This window comes from Rhinatrema bivittatum, chromosome 9, assembly GCF_901001135.1.
Source record: "Rhinatrema bivittatum chromosome 9, aRhiBiv1.1, whole genome shotgun sequence".
Classification (NCBI taxonomy): domain Eukaryota; kingdom Metazoa; phylum Chordata; class Amphibia; order Gymnophiona; family Rhinatrematidae; genus Rhinatrema; species Rhinatrema bivittatum.
The window spans coordinates 127,269,638-127,286,136 of record NC_042623.1 but is presented as its reverse complement, the minus strand read 5'-3'; the positions used below and the strand labels follow the sequence as shown (position 1 = coordinate 127,286,136).

General features: G+C 43.6%; 1 protein-coding gene across 4 annotated transcripts in view; it reads left to right on the top strand.

Moving 5' to 3' along the window:
- The window catches only part of NUP205 (nucleoporin 205), a 558,669-nt gene that overhangs the window by 130,126 nt on the left and 412,044 nt on the right, over window positions 1–16,499 (top strand). For all 4 annotated transcript variants that reach the window (XR_003858760.1, XM_029616971.1, XM_029616970.1 and 1 more), the window contains one exon: window positions 6,613–6,763. Coding sequence is in view for 3 of the 4 variants with exons in the window: in XM_029616971.1 (XP_029472831.1) it covers window positions 6,613–6,763 (151 nt within the window). In the remaining variant the exon portion in view is untranslated. The remainder of the gene's footprint in view (window positions 1–6,612; window positions 6,764–16,499) is intronic.

Sequence of the window (16,499 nt, the reverse complement as noted above, 5' to 3'; positions counted from 1 at the left end):
TGGGTTGAAGAACCTGTTACTAGAGGCTCCAGAAGAAAAGCAAAGGAGGCAAATCATTGCAGAACGGAAGCATTCAAATCCAGATGAGATAAAGGTCAATTGACAGCATCTTGCTAGCCATCAAATTGAACTCCTCTATGCTGGCTGTTACAGATATAAATGAACACATGGCCAAATTTGTAAAGCTGTCAGATAGTTGGAGAAGTAAAAATTACACATTTGAATTTCTTGAAGTCATCAACAGCATTGCTCAAAATGATATAATGCAAGAAATTTCGTCTGCATTGTTCCACACTTTAACCGTTGATAAAAGCATAAGAACATAAGAAATTGCAATGCCGGGTCAGACCAAGGGGTCCATCAAGCCCAGTATCCTGTTTCCAACAGAGGCCAAACCAGGCCACAAGAACCTGGCAATCACCCAAACACTAAGAAGATCCCATGCTACTGATGCAATTAATAGCAGTGGCTATTCCCTAAGTAAAATTGATTAATAACCATTAATGGACTTCTCCTCCAAGAACTTATCCAAACCTTTTTTGAACCCAGCTACACTAACTGCACCAATCACATCCTCTGGCAACAAATTCCAGAGCTTTATTGTGCGTTGAGTGAAAAATAATTTTCTCCAATTAGTCTTAAAAGCACTGACATATCTTTGACCAAATGCTTAATACTTTACTTTAAGTATCGGCCTAGCAATGCTTTGGATTACAAAGTATCATTTGGCATTTTGCGATTACAACATTGCGATGCTGCTTTAATCATATCTGCCATCAAACTCTTTTATACTGCAAACAAGATTGATTTAAGGAAGATGGTTATGTTTACATCGGACGGAGCCTCTGTTATGTTAGGAAGAAAAAATGGAGTAGCAGCACAGTTGAAAAAAGAAATCCCACACCTAACTCAGCAACACTGTGTAGCATGATGTGAAGATTTAGGAATAACTGATACATGGAAAGAAGTCAAACTGATGCAAGACATTGAAACTCTTATCAGAACTGTGTACTCTGTTTAGTAGATCTATTTCAAAAAGAGTTAAATTTCAAGAATTCGTTGACGCCTCAGAGCATGATTCAGTGGCATTCAGACCTTTAAATGAAGTGCGAACGCCTTTTCTGCATGCAAGCTATAATTTGAAACATAAGAACATAAGAAAATGCCATACTGGGTCAGACCAAGGGTCCATCAAGCCCAGCATCCTGTTTCCAACAGTGGCCAATCCAGGCTAAAAGAACCTGGCAAGTACCCAAAAACTAAGTCTATTCCATGTTACCATTGCTAATGGCAGTGGCTATTCTCTAAGTGAACTTAATAGCAGGTAATGGACTTCTCCTCCAAGAACTTATCCAATCCTTTTTTAAACACAGCTATACTAACTGCACTAATCACATCCTCTGGCAAAAAATTCCAGAGTTTAATTGAGCGTTGAGTAAAAAAGAACTTTCTCCGATTAGTTTTAAATGTGCCCCATGCTAACTTCATGGAGTGCCCCCTAGTCTTTCTACTATCCGAAAGAGTAAATAACCGATTCACATCTACCCATTCTAGACCTCTCATGATTTTAAACACCTCTATCATATCCCCCCTCAGTCGTCTCTTCTCCAAGCTGAAAAGTCCTAACCTTTCTTTAGTCTTTCCTCATAGGGGAATTGTTCCATTCCCCTTAACATTTTGGTAGCCCTTCTCTGTACCTTCTCCATCGCAATTATATCTTTTTTGAGATGCGGCGACCAGAATTGTACACAGTATTCAAGGTGTGGTCTCACCATGGAGCGATACAGAGGCATTATGACATTTTCCGTTTTATTCACCATTCCCTTTCTAATAATTCTCAACATTCTGTTTGCTTTTTTGACTGTCGCAGCACACTGAACTGACTATTTCAATGTGTTATCCACTATGACACCTAGATCTCTTTCTTGGGTTGTAGCACCTAATATAGAACCCAACATTGTGTAATTATCGCATGGGTTATTTTTCCCTATATGCATCACCTTGCACTTATCCACATTAAATTTCATCTGCCATTTGGATGCCCAATTTTCCAGTCTCACAAGGTCTTCCTGCAATTTATCACAATCTGCTTGGGATTTAACTACTCTGAACAATTTTGTGTCATCTGCAAATTTGATTATCTCACTCGTCGTATTTCTTTCCAGATCATTTATAAATATATTGAAAAGTAAGGGTCCCAATACAGATCCCTGAGGCACTCCACTGTCCACTCTCTTCCACTGAGAAAATTGTCCATTTAATCCTACTCTCTGTTTCCTGTCTTTTAGCCAGTTTGCAATCCACAAAAGGACATCGCCACCTATCCCATGACTTTTTACTTTTCCTAGAAGCCTCTCATGAGGAACTTTGTCAAACGCCTTCTGAAAATCCAAGTATACTATATCTACCGATTCACCTTTATCCACATGTTTATTAACTCCTTCAAAAAAGTGAAGCAGATTTGTGAGGCAAGACTTGCCCTGGGTAAAGCCATGCTGACTTTGTTCCATTAAACCATGTCTTCCTATATGTTCTGTGATTTTGATGTTTAGAACACTTTCCACTATTTTTCCTGGCACTGAAGTCAGGCTAATCGGTCTGTAGTTTCCCGGATCGCCCCTGGAGCCCTTTTTAAATATGCCTGGCAATAATGTGGCAATGAATTGAACAGTACTTATGGCAGTCCTGAAGTTGTTGAAGGTGCTCTTTTACAAAGAATTGATAGCTTCTCAAGAATCTGAGGCTGATCCATATCTCTGTTTTCTGAATAATGCTTGAGGCATGAAGCCAATCATGCAAAAACTGCCACACAGGAAAAATAGTTCCCCTAGTCTCTAGATATAAAGTAGAGAATATTGCCTTTCCTCCATTTCCAGTTTTCTCCAGGTTCATTTGTAAAAAATCTTGTACATAGACTGCTACGTTACTTTATTTCGGTATTTAAACATTTCTCCCCATCCCTCCTTTTTCTACCCCCAATTTTGATTTTTACTCACCCAGTCTCCTAATCCTTTTTGTTTATTTTTAATTTATAGTTCCATACATTACTGTTCACTGTAAAAGCCCCCATGCCTATTTGTTACCCTTGATTTCATTGTTTGAAGTTATTTGTAAGTTATAAGTTTTTAAGTTATCTGTAAACCGATACGATGTGCAAACAGTTGTCTGTATATAAAATCTTTAAAATAAATAAATACACTGAGTCTATGGAAAGTGCCATGAAAGAAGGTCCCGCTCTAAGATTATTTATTTGATTTATATTCCGCTTTTTGGCACTTCAAAGTGGAGTACATTTGGGTACTGTAGGTGTTTCTCTACACCCAAAGGGCTTACAGCCTGAGACGTCAGTAAGGATGTATGTTATGGATGATCAAAGCAACAGGTCCCTGGTAAGGTCAGAGTGTGTTTTTTTTTTTACCTGCTTAACATAAAAGAGGACTACCACCCCCCATACATGCTCAACACGAGTTCAGGAGAGATAGAGAAAACAGGGAAAGAGCAAAGGGATTTGTTATAGAAGCCATAGATAGCAGGATCAGATCACCACTTCCTACACTCAGAATGCAACCAATTGCTGAACAACAGAAGAGAAATTCCTACGCTAAAAGTAGTGTCACATCATCCCCTTCTGAGGCCTATATCTAAACATCTCCCACTTTTGTGTCCTGATGCTTAAATCCTTCTTATCCTTGGCAGATATATCCTGGAAACTACACAATATTAGTCAGTTGCGCAATAGTCCACATAATGCCCCCTATGCTCATCACCTTTACCTAGGATGAGTAATAGACAACTTCTGTTTTGACAAAATGTATAAACCAGACAGTATTAATACCTTCAAAGCTAACATATTAGAGGAGGGGTGTGTTTCCTTGTTCAAGCCATATCCGAACCATTCCTCTGTTGGAAAGATCCTGGTCTGTAAAGAGCGACCAGACCTATGCTGAAGCCCTCACACCAAATGATTGGGCAGACCATCTGGGAAACATAGTATTCCAAACTACTAAGGAAGATGAGAAACCTGCCCTCTCTGGAAGACAGAGTTCCTGAAGATAATGGATAGAGTATTTTTCAAAGATGAGTCAAACAGCTGGGTAACTCCCCTCCCATTCTGAACACCCAGACATCAACTTCCCAACAAGAAAGAAGAGCAGGCTCTCTCACGGCTTGCCTCGCTGCTTCGGACCCTGGAAAAGATACCAGAGACTGGGGACAATTTTGTGACTTTCATGAAGGACATTTTTAATAATGGTTACACTAAGTCAGCTTCACCTCTGTAGGAAGGTGAACAGTGCTGGTATCTTCCTTCCTTTGGCGAGTGCTTTCTTCAGAAACCAGGTAAAATCAGAGTTGTATTTGACTCAACCACTTAGTTTCAAGGAGTCTTCGTGAATAATGTGCCAGTCACTGGGCCTGACTTAACCAACAGTTTCTTTGGAGCCTTACTTTTGTTTCAGAATGAGCCCATTACTTTCAAGGTTGATATATAAGAGATGTTCTACTGTTTTCATTGTCCTTGAAGACTACAGAAACTATCTAAAATTCCTGTGGGTCCAAGACATCAGCAGTAAGATTGTTGAGTACAGGATATGTGTGCATGACTTAAGCAACAATCCTTTACTTGCAGTGGTTACCAATGAATTCGGGAGGATAGCATAAGAAAAAGAGGAGGAGTATGGCACAGATGCCAAACAATTTTTAGAAAGAGACTTCTATGTAGATGATAGCTGCTTCTTCTGTAGGTACAGACTTTAATCTATTGATTTGTTAGAGAGCACGGTCAGCTGAGGCCAATTTGAGGCTCCATAAATTAACTTCCGACAGTGCTAAGGTAATAAAAGCATTCCCTTCCGAAGACCATGCAAAAAACCTTAAGAACTTCGATCAATTACACAGCACCACTCCAGCATAGCCTTGGACTATGTTACAACTTGAAAAGACACTTTCACATTCTAAGTCTCAAGTGAGAAGAAACCATATACTCGTCATGGCAGTGTGTCCACAGCTTATATGACGCACTTGGTTTCATGACTTCAGTCACCATACAAGGGAGATCACTATTAAGACAATTTGCATCAGAAATAAGAGCGGGCCACCCTGCTGCCTCTGAATAAGAATCAAGAATGGGAAATGTGGAAGGAATCCCTCTGAGATCTCGAGCTGTTCCTCTGTATTTCTCTCTGTATATCTTTACAAAGAAATTAGTGAATCTTCAGATTCTTCCGTAGAGGCTGTTGCCATTGTGCCCTATGTGAAGACAGATGCAGAAAGCAGGACCCACATAGAATTTATCCTGAGCAAGGCTAAATTAGCTCCTCAGCCTAATCACACCATACCATGGATTGAATTATGTGCAGCAGTGTTCATAGTGGAGATAATGGAGCTGATTCTAAGTGACCTATTTCTTGAGGGAATCATTACAATATAAAGAAGTAATCTTTAAATTCAATGAGCAATTAATGAAAACAAACTTATTAAAATGTATCACAAAAATGTAATATCAAATGTACAATGATATTGAACTTAATACATATATTATCATCTGACACAAACATCTGAGAACTAACTCTATTATAAAAAATCATTCACACACATGCATTCATACTTGCAAACACAGCTACAAAGTACAATATGAAAGTTACACCTTACTGTGAAAACATTTAAATCTTAAACAGCAAAAAGCTCAAAATAGAACTTCTATTTGAGAAGAGATAAAATTGTATCACTTAAATTAGATATAGCAATGTTTCACTACTAGAAGATAGTGTGATTAAACATCAAGAAATGAACAGTGTAACAAATTGTAAAAAGTTTAATAAACATTGTTGCCTATTTTACAATGCTACAAAAAAAACTCAATGTCAAGTTGGAAATAGATGTTCTAAATAGGTAAATCACATCTCAATATTTGCAGCTGATAAATTGCATCCCATGTCCCAGTGTTTCAAGTTGATGGATTACATCCCCCTGCTGAATTTGGATCCCCAAGTGACCTTTGCAGACTCAAAAATTAAACATACAAATACTAACCTTAAACTTGCTTTCAGGGCAATTTGAAGGTCTGTTTACCAAGATGAAACAATTATAAACTTAGTCAAATGCTAATTTTAATCTAGCAGACAGTATACATAGACATTACTATTTTAACCTCCAACAAGATATATTTGTTCTTTCCCAGCAGACCAACTTAGTACCAGCAGCACTTCCTCAGGACTGTGATTTACTCAGAGTTGTGTTTGAGAAGACTTGTAGTTTACAATGACTTGCATGTTGTGCTGGAATTTAGTTTTTTTGTTACTGAGTAGTTTACTTATGAAGATGTGAACAGGGGACATGCATGAATCATATATGAGGATACATAATAATTCTTCTATTATCAATTATTTATTCTTTCTTTTATTTCTCCATTTTTTCCTCATACATATTTCTAAAACCACATTAGAAATATTTTTCTACAAAAATCTTTTGAAAATTAAACACACTAGCGCTTTGAAAAGTTCACCACTTTAAAAAAAACCCCACCCCACATATACATTTTGTATAGTACAGTATGCAGCATCTTGCACATGGTTCCCTCATACTTAATTTTAACTTTTCTTTTTTCTTTTTCAGGTAGTCTTGTCTAAATTTGTTAGACAAATGGGCGATCTCCTTCCTCCAACCCTATACATACCCTATTTGAAGATGCTTCAGGGTTTGGCCAATGGGCCCCAGAGTGCTCATTATTGCTTCAGTTTGCTAAAAGTTAATGGGAGCAGTCATGGTAAGAAAACAATTGTTAACCAACTGTTATTTTCTGAATCATTTTATTTGGCAATTTATAGAGTCTATTTTATTTTTATATGCCACCTTTCGGCCACTTCAAAGCAGATTCAGGTGCTGCAGATATTTCCCAGTTCACAGAGGGCTCACAATCTGTTTGTACCTGAGGCAACTGAGGGTGAAGTGATTTGCCCAAGGTCACAAAGATCAGCAGTGGGATTTGAATCCTAGCTTCCCTGGGTTATATAGCCCTCTGCTCTAAACACTAGGCTACACCTCCACTTTAATCTTTATTCTCAAAGGATAAACAGAATGTCAGTCCTTGCACATGGATATTATGACGAGATGGAGCCTGACATGGAAATATATATCAGAGTTTCCAGAAACTTGCAGCATGCTCTACTGGTCATGTGTAGCATGTCATTCTTGCCACACCAGGGCTGGGCAGGGACCACCTAGGGCCAGTACAAAAATATTTGACACCTTTGGTAAAGCTTTGATTATGCACCCCTCCACCCTCAATTTACCTATTGGCAGCAGGACCAGCACAGCGCTCCCTTCTTTGGCAGTTTGGGCTTTCCCCCTTTGGACGCTGTGCTGGTGGGATTTTGCTGCCCTCAAAATTTTGGAGCTCTAGGTAACTGCCTAATTAGCCTAAAAGAAGCACCAGCCCTTGGGCCATGGTCAGTCTTTTTTTTTTTTTTTTTTTTTTTTAATCATGGTATTTTTTGTCTCCTGTAAAGATGCAGCCACTAGATTCCTAGAAAGGCAGGATACATCTTTCACGGGACCATGTTGGGCTTGTTTTATTCCATGTTTTCACCTAGATCCAAATTGATATGGGCCTGTAGGGACCCACACAATGTCACATCCCTACCTAGTTTTGCCAGGATGGTGAATTCCCACTGTTAAATCCTCTGCTATATTATCTAGCAGCAGTGAATTTAACATGGATCCCATTATTGCTTACCTAAGGCAACTATCATCCTATAAAAGCTCACTGAAAAGCCATCTATTACCAGTGCTTTCCCATTTTAAGTTCCTTAATTACCTGTTCCACCTCAAAAGATGTTATTTCTTTATTCAGCTTCTCTGATATTTGTGGAAAAGAAACCCCATCTAAATACCTGTCTATGAAATCTCTTTCCATTACCAACTGTTTAGAGTATAATTTTTGTTAGAAAAGGGAGAAATGTCACTAATATAATCAGTCTCAAAAACCATTTTTCCTGATCTATCCTTAATCTTCAGAATCTGGTTTTATATTGATTTTCTTTTAGTTTTCTCTCCAGGGCATAACGAGCCTTATTACTCCCTTCAAAGTACTTTTGATGTACTTTATCCAGTTGAAAAATATCTCCCGCATTCTAATTAGCTGAGTCCTCAAAGCTTCCAGTTTGGACCCAGTATATGAGGAAACATTTCGCTTATGATGTAATTACATTTTGCCTATTTTTTGTCGCAGACTAAGCCTGTTTTGTACTCTTTTCGTATATTTATTTGTGACACTTATAAATTGCATTCCAGTTTTTACAATAAAAGCTTTCAAAGCAATGTGCAAAACAAATAACATAAGACATAAATTACAATAAAACCAAACAAAACATCTAAACAATGGAAAGAGCTAACATTGCTTAGAAGACACCTCTAAAATTACCATAAATCAGAGGTAGCATTCCAGAAGATAACGCGTATGAAATTGATAATAGTAGAAAAGCAATCATATCTGGGACATCATCAGCCACGTTTTTACTTGGTGACGGAAATAGCATAAGATCTTTCGCTTTCCAAATCAGTGGAGGAAGTTCAGTCCAAATCTTGGGGATTATCATAGAGAAAGATCTATCTTCTAACTTAACATGTTGAAAGATTTTAACTGATGGAAGTTGAAGTTGGCTGCTATATTGTGCCATATGCACTTCTAGCCGAAGTTTTCAAACGTAATCTGTGGTCCATATGAGGGGGACAGTTTCAGGTTTGATTCTTGAAAGCCAACACAAGAAGCTTATATTTACAGAGCAATTCCAATGGCATCCAGTGTAATTTCAGGAGAAGGGGTGCAGCTGATTCTCGGCTACTCCTCCCCATAATTCTTGCAGCTGGATATGAAGCTTTAGCTATTATCTTCCCTTAGCCACTAATTTTAAACAATCTCAGAGGGTAACTGCTGAGACTTCCCCATTGTCATTATCCACAGTTTCCTAGTGTGTAAGCAGATGGACTCAGGACCAATGGGTATAGTGTGCTCCTGATAGCAGTTGGAGACGGAGTCAGGTTTCAATCTGATGTCAGCACTACATATACCCGTGCAGGAAGCTCTGCTCTTCAATATTTCTCAGTCTCCTTAGCAGTTTGGGACTATACACATGCTTGCACAGCGTTAGAAAATCCAAACCAAAATTCCAAAACAAAGAAGAAATAATCTTACCTCTAGAGACGAGCCCCACTCTCCTGCGGTGATACCTAAGGGTCCCTCCCCCAGTTGAGAATTCCTGAGGTGATTTCCGAGATCCCTCAAAGGTAAGCCTCCGTCCGGTAGCCGGTTCCCGGCGTGGACTTAGCCCCCAGGAACAGGAGTGGCTGAGAGGCAGCGGGTGCAAGACCGAGCGCGGCGGTGAAGGTAATTTCCCTCTCCTCCCGCAGTCGGAGACCACTCAGTACCAGACTGGGAAACACTGAGACAAGGTAAGGTAGAAAACTTTCTTAAGTCTCCGGTCTCCGAGGCTCAGATAACTACATATCGCCAGCTGGCGTCTGTCCCATCAGGTTGATCAGCCCAGTCCGGGCTAGACCCTGATCCAGCTCGAGGGTCCTCCCATGTGGAGACCCTCCGGGGGGATCACCATCTTGCTTGTGTGTTCGCCGGCGCCATTTCCCCCCTTGATCGCCATACTGTCCACCTAACTGAGCCATGCGCCCAGCGGTGAGCCGGGCGCATAACATACTCGTGCGCACAGCGGCGCGCGCATAGGTGCCATGCGCACAGTGAGGCGCACGAGGGTGCCAGGCGCATAGCAACACGCTCAAAGCGCCGGGCGTACAAGTTCGGCTGCGTGCACAGTGGCGCTCGCATCTCCGTAAACGCACATACCGGCCTGCAGGCATATCTTCGCAGCTTGCACGCGCACCCGGAGCACATATCTAAGCCTCCCGGCGAGCATATATAAACTCACAGACCGGGTTTGAACGCCCCTACGCGCACAAACCATGGCACCACTGGCCAAGAAAGCCAAGGTGCAAGCCCTCTGTCCAGCCTGCCACATAAGAACTGCGCAGCATGAAGAGGCTACTGCCCTGTGTCTACAGTGCGAGATGGCTCTGGGAGAACTAGGGCAAAGTCCTCCCCAGCCAGTACAGGAATCCGGCTCCACCGATAATACCCCGGACCTCTTTATCCCCAGCTCGGCCCTCCCTTAGACGGGACCCTCAGGGGACACCGCTGGGTTCAATATGGACCCTGGAGCCTTTTCCTGGGTGGAATTCTCTAAAGGTCTGCAAACTTTCGTCCAGGCGCAATCGGCACCACCGGTGACACAGCCACAGACTCCACCAGAGGACCCAAACCTACCAGGCCCCTCTCGGCCTCCCAGTGAGGTGCTTCCCCCCCCCCCCCCCCCCCCCCCCCCCGGACAAAAGCCTTACTTTAGGGGACACGGACACCTTGGAAGAAGATCAAGAATCCCTGGAGGAAGGGGAAATCCCTCCAGGAACCGAACCATGATGCGTTTTTCTCCAAAGACGAGCTACCAGACCTCGTGTCTCTGAGCCTGAAGGAGCTGGCCATCCCAGGCACAAGCGCCACAGTGGAACCAAAGACAAAACCCTCTTCTGGTCGGGTTCCGTCAGGCCTCACGCCATTTCCCGTTGCTACAAGCTGTTCAACAACTGATCAACCTGGAATGGAATGCTCCGAAGTCCAGTTTCAAAGGAGGACGGGCCCTAGAAGCCCTATACCCACTGGATCCCTCAGCCAAAGAACTCCTGGTGTTTCCCAAAGTGGACGCCATGGTTTGCGCTGTCACAGACCGCACCACCATTCCAGTCGAAGGAGGAATGGCACTCAAGGTTGCCCTGGACAGACGTCAGGAATCCATCCTTAAACAATCATTTGATGCAGCAGCTATGTCACTACAGATCGCTGCCTTCTGTGCCGTAGTGACACGCGCATGCTTGTCACTGGCCAGGAACACCACCACGCCTGTCAACATTAGAACCAGCAATATCCTTACTCATGGATGCGACCTCCGACCTAGTGCGCACCTCAGTCAGGGGCGTTTCATCCATAGTGGCAGTCAGAAGGCAACTCTGGCTCCGAAGCTGGTCAGCTGATGCGACTTCCAAGACTAAGCTCATGAGAATGCCTTTTAAAGGAGCCCTCCTGTTCGGAAGTGAACTGGAGAAGTTAGCCGACAAATGGGGCGAATCTCCAGTACCTCGGCTACCGGAGGATAAGAACAAGAGAAGCTAACGGCCCTCTCCCTGAACATCCAGGGGCAGAGGATCTCACAAAAGTTTAGACAGTACAAGAATACATACCAAGCACCTCGCCCCACAGGCAGGTGCCAGTCCTTTCGGAACAAACATAAGAGGGGAACCGGCGCAGGCCCAGGCCCCAGCCACTCCCCACAATGAGAATCAGCAGACTCATCCACAGGAAGAAGCCATAGGGGGCAGACTTGCCCTATTCTACCAAAGATGGGTCGAGATAACAGCAGACAAGTGGGTCCTAACCATCATTCTGGAGGGATACTTTCTGGACTTCCACAGCATCCCCCCAGACAAATTTGTGAAATCCCCTTGCCACTCCCTCTCCACACTGACCAAATTGCTCACCCTAAAGGCTATAACACCAGTGCCCATGCACCAACAAAATACTGGGCACTATTCCATCTATTTTATCGTCCCCAAGAAAGAGGGAACATACCGGCCCATCCTGGACCTCAAGTCTGTCAACCACTACCTGAGGGTACCACACTTCCGCATGGAAACCCTACTCTCGGTCATAAGGGTGGTACAGCAGGGAGAGTTTCTGACCTCCCTGGATCTCTCAGAAGCCTATCTGCACATCCCGGTTCATCACCACCACCAGCGCTTTCTACGCTTAACGATCATGGACCACCACTACCAGTTCCGAGCGCTACCCTTCGGACTATTTATTTATGAGTTTTTATATACCGTCATTAAGTTATTCACCATCATAACAGTTTACAATAGAGACCAATATAAAAAATATGGGTCATACATTACATAGGTGGTGCCATTAGTATTCGGTAACAATAAGGTGTTTATTTGGGGATTGAGTGTTGCATAGCAATGTGTCCTGAAGGTTGCCTACAGTTAAAAAGGTTGAAATAATTCAGTAAGGATCGTTAAATTAGGTATTCGGTGCTTTATGCCGCATATCTTTGCTTAGTTTCCTGCATCATTTTTCTTTCTTGAAGGCTTGTATGTAAAGCCAGGTTTTGAGCTGCGTTTTGAAAAGTTTGATTGCTCTGGAGTCTAAGGTCAAGGGGCATGGAGTTCCATAATATGGGACCGGCTAGAGACAGAGCTCGTTCCCTCACGTGGGTAAGTCTTGCGGTTTTCACAGAAGGAATAGGAAGGAGTGCTCTGTTTGCTGACCTTAAATTTCTGTGTGGGACATGTACTCTAAATGCTGTGTTCATCGTTGTGGATAAGTTTGTGTATTAAGCACAGTGCTTTGAACTGTATTCTTTGTTCTATGGGAAGCCAATGTAGGGCTTCCCATAGAACTACCCACTGCTTCCCATAGACTACCCACTGCTCCTCGGACATTCACCAAAATCATGGTGGTAGTGGCAGCGACACTGAGGAAAGAAGGAATCCTCGTACACCCGTACCTGGACGATTGGCTGAACAGAGCAAAATCTCCAGAAGAAAGTCATCAGGCGATCTCTAGAGTCAAGAACCTACTGCAAAACCTTGCGGGTGGGTCGTCAACACAACCAAGAGCTGTCTGCAGCCCTCCCAATCTCTAGAATACCTGGGAATCTAATCCGACACCCAACAGGACAAGGTTGTCTTTCCCATTACAAGGAGAAGAAAATTGATGGCCCAGTTGAGAAAACTGTTGAACGGTGCTCACCCCACGGTATGGGACTACCTCCAAGGCCTCAGACTCATGACATCAACCCTAGAAGTCGTTCCATGGGCAAGGGCCCACATTCGACCACCACAACGTTCCCTAATGTCAGAATGGAACCCGATGTCCCAGGACTACACTGTCCACCTCCAGTTGCCAGCAGCGGTACGGACCCAGCTCCTATGGTGGCTACAAGAAGACCATCTGAGCAAGGGAGTAAGGCTATCTCCACCAACCTGGGTCTTGCTCACCACGGATGCGAGCCTACGAGGGTGGGGAGCCCACTGTCAGGAACTGACAGCCCAGGGGCAATGGGACAAGGAAGAGTCGGGATGGAACATCAACCAACTGGAAGCCCAGGCAGTCAGACTAGCCTGCCTACGATTCAGTCACAGACTCCGAGGAGAAGCTGTGAATCATGTCGGACAACTCCACAACAGTGGCCTACAATCAACCACCAAGGAGGAACCAGAAGCCAACAGGTGTCCCTGGAAATAGACCTCCCAATGACGTGGGCAGAAGCAAACCTGCAGGGGATCTCGGCTGCCTACATCGTGGGAAAAGACATCGTCATTGAGGATTACCTCAGCAGAGAAAGTCTAGACCCAGGGGAATGGAGACTGTTAACCATAGCCTTCCAGTTGATAATATACTGCTGGGGAACCCCAACCATGGAGCTTATGGTAACCCGGTCCAACGCCCAAGTTTCCAACTTTTTCAGTCGCAGACGAGACCCTCAATCCCAGAGAATAGATGCCCTCGTCCAAAACTGGCCACAGGAAGACTGCTGTACGCCTTTCCGCCATGGCCACTACTGGGTGGGATCATCTGCAAGATAGAACACCACAAGGGGTCAGTAATTCTAGTGGCCCTGGACTGGCCAATAAGGCCGTGGTATGCAGACATGCGAAGACTTCTGCTGGGGAACCCCCTGTGTCTACCTCCACACAGGGACCTGCTCCAGCAAGGACCGATCCTCCACGAAGACCCAACTCGATTCTCTCTTATGGACTGGCCATTGAGAGGACTTGCCTGAAGAAGAGCGGATACTCTAGGGCAGTAATTGACACACTGCTCCGAGCACCAAGTTTTCCACATCTTTAACTTATATACGAATATGGAGAATATTCGAAGCCTGTTGTGAAGACCGCGACATCCTGTCACGGACAGTCAAATCCCATGATCCTGGAATTCCTGCAGGACGGCCTGAAGAAGGGGTTGTCTCTCAACTCCATCAAGGTTCAACTGGCCGCGCTGGCCTGCTTCAGAGCCAAAGTGGACGGCATCAGTCGTATCTTCCCATCCAGACGTCTCCTGCTTCTTGAGAGGGGTCAAGCAAATCCGACCACCACTAAAGTGGCCAGTACCCCTATGGAATCTCAATCTAGTACTCTACTTCCTAGCAGGAGCTTCCTTCACACCTACACGTGGTCTGTCACTACGGCTACTGACCTTGAAGACTGCATTCCTAGTGGCAATGTGCTCAGCCCATCACATCTCCGAACTTCAAGCACTATCCTGTTGGGAACCGTTCCTCAGATTCACACCGGGATACATACAGCCTCGCACTATCCCCTCCTTCCTTCCAAAGGTGGTTTCTCATTTCCATCTAAACCAAACCATCTCGCTGCCATCTGCAGATGAGCATAAGAACTCAGAAGACTCACGCCGCCTACGTCATCTTAACGTCGGCAGACTCCTAGTCCGCTACCTGGAAAGATCGGAATCCGTACGAAAGACGGACCACCTATTCATCTTTCACAGTGGGAAGAAACAAGGGGAAGCAGCCTTGCAGGCAACCATAGCCCACTAGATCAAAGAAGTAATCAAGGCGGCCTACGTAGAGGCAGGCAAGCCTCTACAAGCCTCTACAAGTCAAGGCCCATTCCACAAGGGCCCAGGCAGTGTCCTGGGCAGAAACCAAGATGCTGTCACCTGCCGAGATCTGTCGGGCGGCGACATAGTCCTCCATTCACAGCTTCTCGAGGTTCTACCGCCTGGATGTTCAGGCCAGGGAGGACACAGTAATTCTCAAGGGAAGTACTAAATGGGCCACGGGCAGCCTCCCACCCGGTTCGGGAGTAGCTTTTGTACATCCCATTGGTCCTGAGTCCATCTGCTACATGCTAGGAAATGGAGAAATTACTTACCTTAATAATTTCATTTTCCTTAGTGTAGACAGATGGACTCAGGATCCCGCCCACGGCTGCCTCTGGTAACAATCCCCGAGAGCAAGACAAGCACGGGTAAGCCAGACTTACCCCTAGTTAAGACACCCATAGCTTACGGGTGTCAGCGTTTCTCGGTTGACGACAGTGGCGGTCTCCAGCTACAGTTCACGTCAACTAGTTCATGTTAACCGAGTTAATCGAGTTAATCAAGTTATCCAAGTTATCCAAACACACATATATCCACTATTGCTTGTCGAGGAGAATACTGAAGAGCAGAGCTTCCTGCACCGGTATATGTAGTGCTGACGACAGATTGAAATCTGACTCAGTCTCCAACTGCTATCAGGAGCACACTATACCCATTGGTCCTGAGTCCATCTGTCTACACTAAGGAAAACAAAATTATCAGGTAATTTCTCCAATTTTTCTGTTACTCAGTTTGCAATTTCCCATAGAATTTTTGGTCATCTAGTGAACTCTCATTAAGCTTCCAAAACTTCCTCCCTATCTGTCCTCTTGTTCTTGACTAGGAGACCCAAACAGGGGCGTGGTCAGATGTAATTGGTTCTTTCTCTGCCCCCAACATTTGAGCTACCAGAGACTTGTCTACCAAAAAGTAGTCAATTCTAGAATAAACTTTGAGCACTGGGAAAAAAGGTGTAGTTTCGATCCATAGAATGCATCAACCTTCAAATATCAATCAGCCTCCAATGAGCCATCAGTGATTATAGAAACTTTCTATGAATGCTCGATGTTACATTATCTTTTCCATAATTATCCAAATAGGGATATATTGTCAAATTGAACTCCCCACCAATAAAAATATGCCCTTCTGCCCAGTTCTCCAAAACCTTAGAAACATTCCCTGCGCCATATTTGGGCCATATATATTCACTAAAGTATACATGTGCTTGTGCAATCTGAATTTAAGAATAATATATTTTTCCTCAGTATTCCTAATTGTGGACTGAAATCTACCACAATATTTTTTGAAAAAAGAATTCCCAGCCCACACTACTTATTTTTTACCGTAGCAGAGGCAAAGTATTGCTGAGGAAAATGTGAAGCCATCGACCTTTCATATTTTTTCCTTAAATGCGTTTCCTGACATAAGTATGTCTGTCTTTATTTGCATAGCATCTTCCAACAATAATTTGTTCAACATATATTTAGCCCTTTCACGTTCAGTGACATAATCTTTATTGCCACCATTTTTAATACCAAAAATACATTCTCCCTGCTACTATTCCCAAAACCCTGATGCTAAATATCTGGAATAACCTCAGCATAGACATCATATACAATACTGCCATTTGTTCCAGTATCTAATGTACCAGCTCAACATCCTTTATACTTTGTAGCCCACTATTGCGAAAACTCCCCCTTCTCCCTGTCTTCCCTAACCCCAAACCGCCCATCCCCACTTTTTCCACAATCCTAACTCCTCGAGGAATGTCACCCAC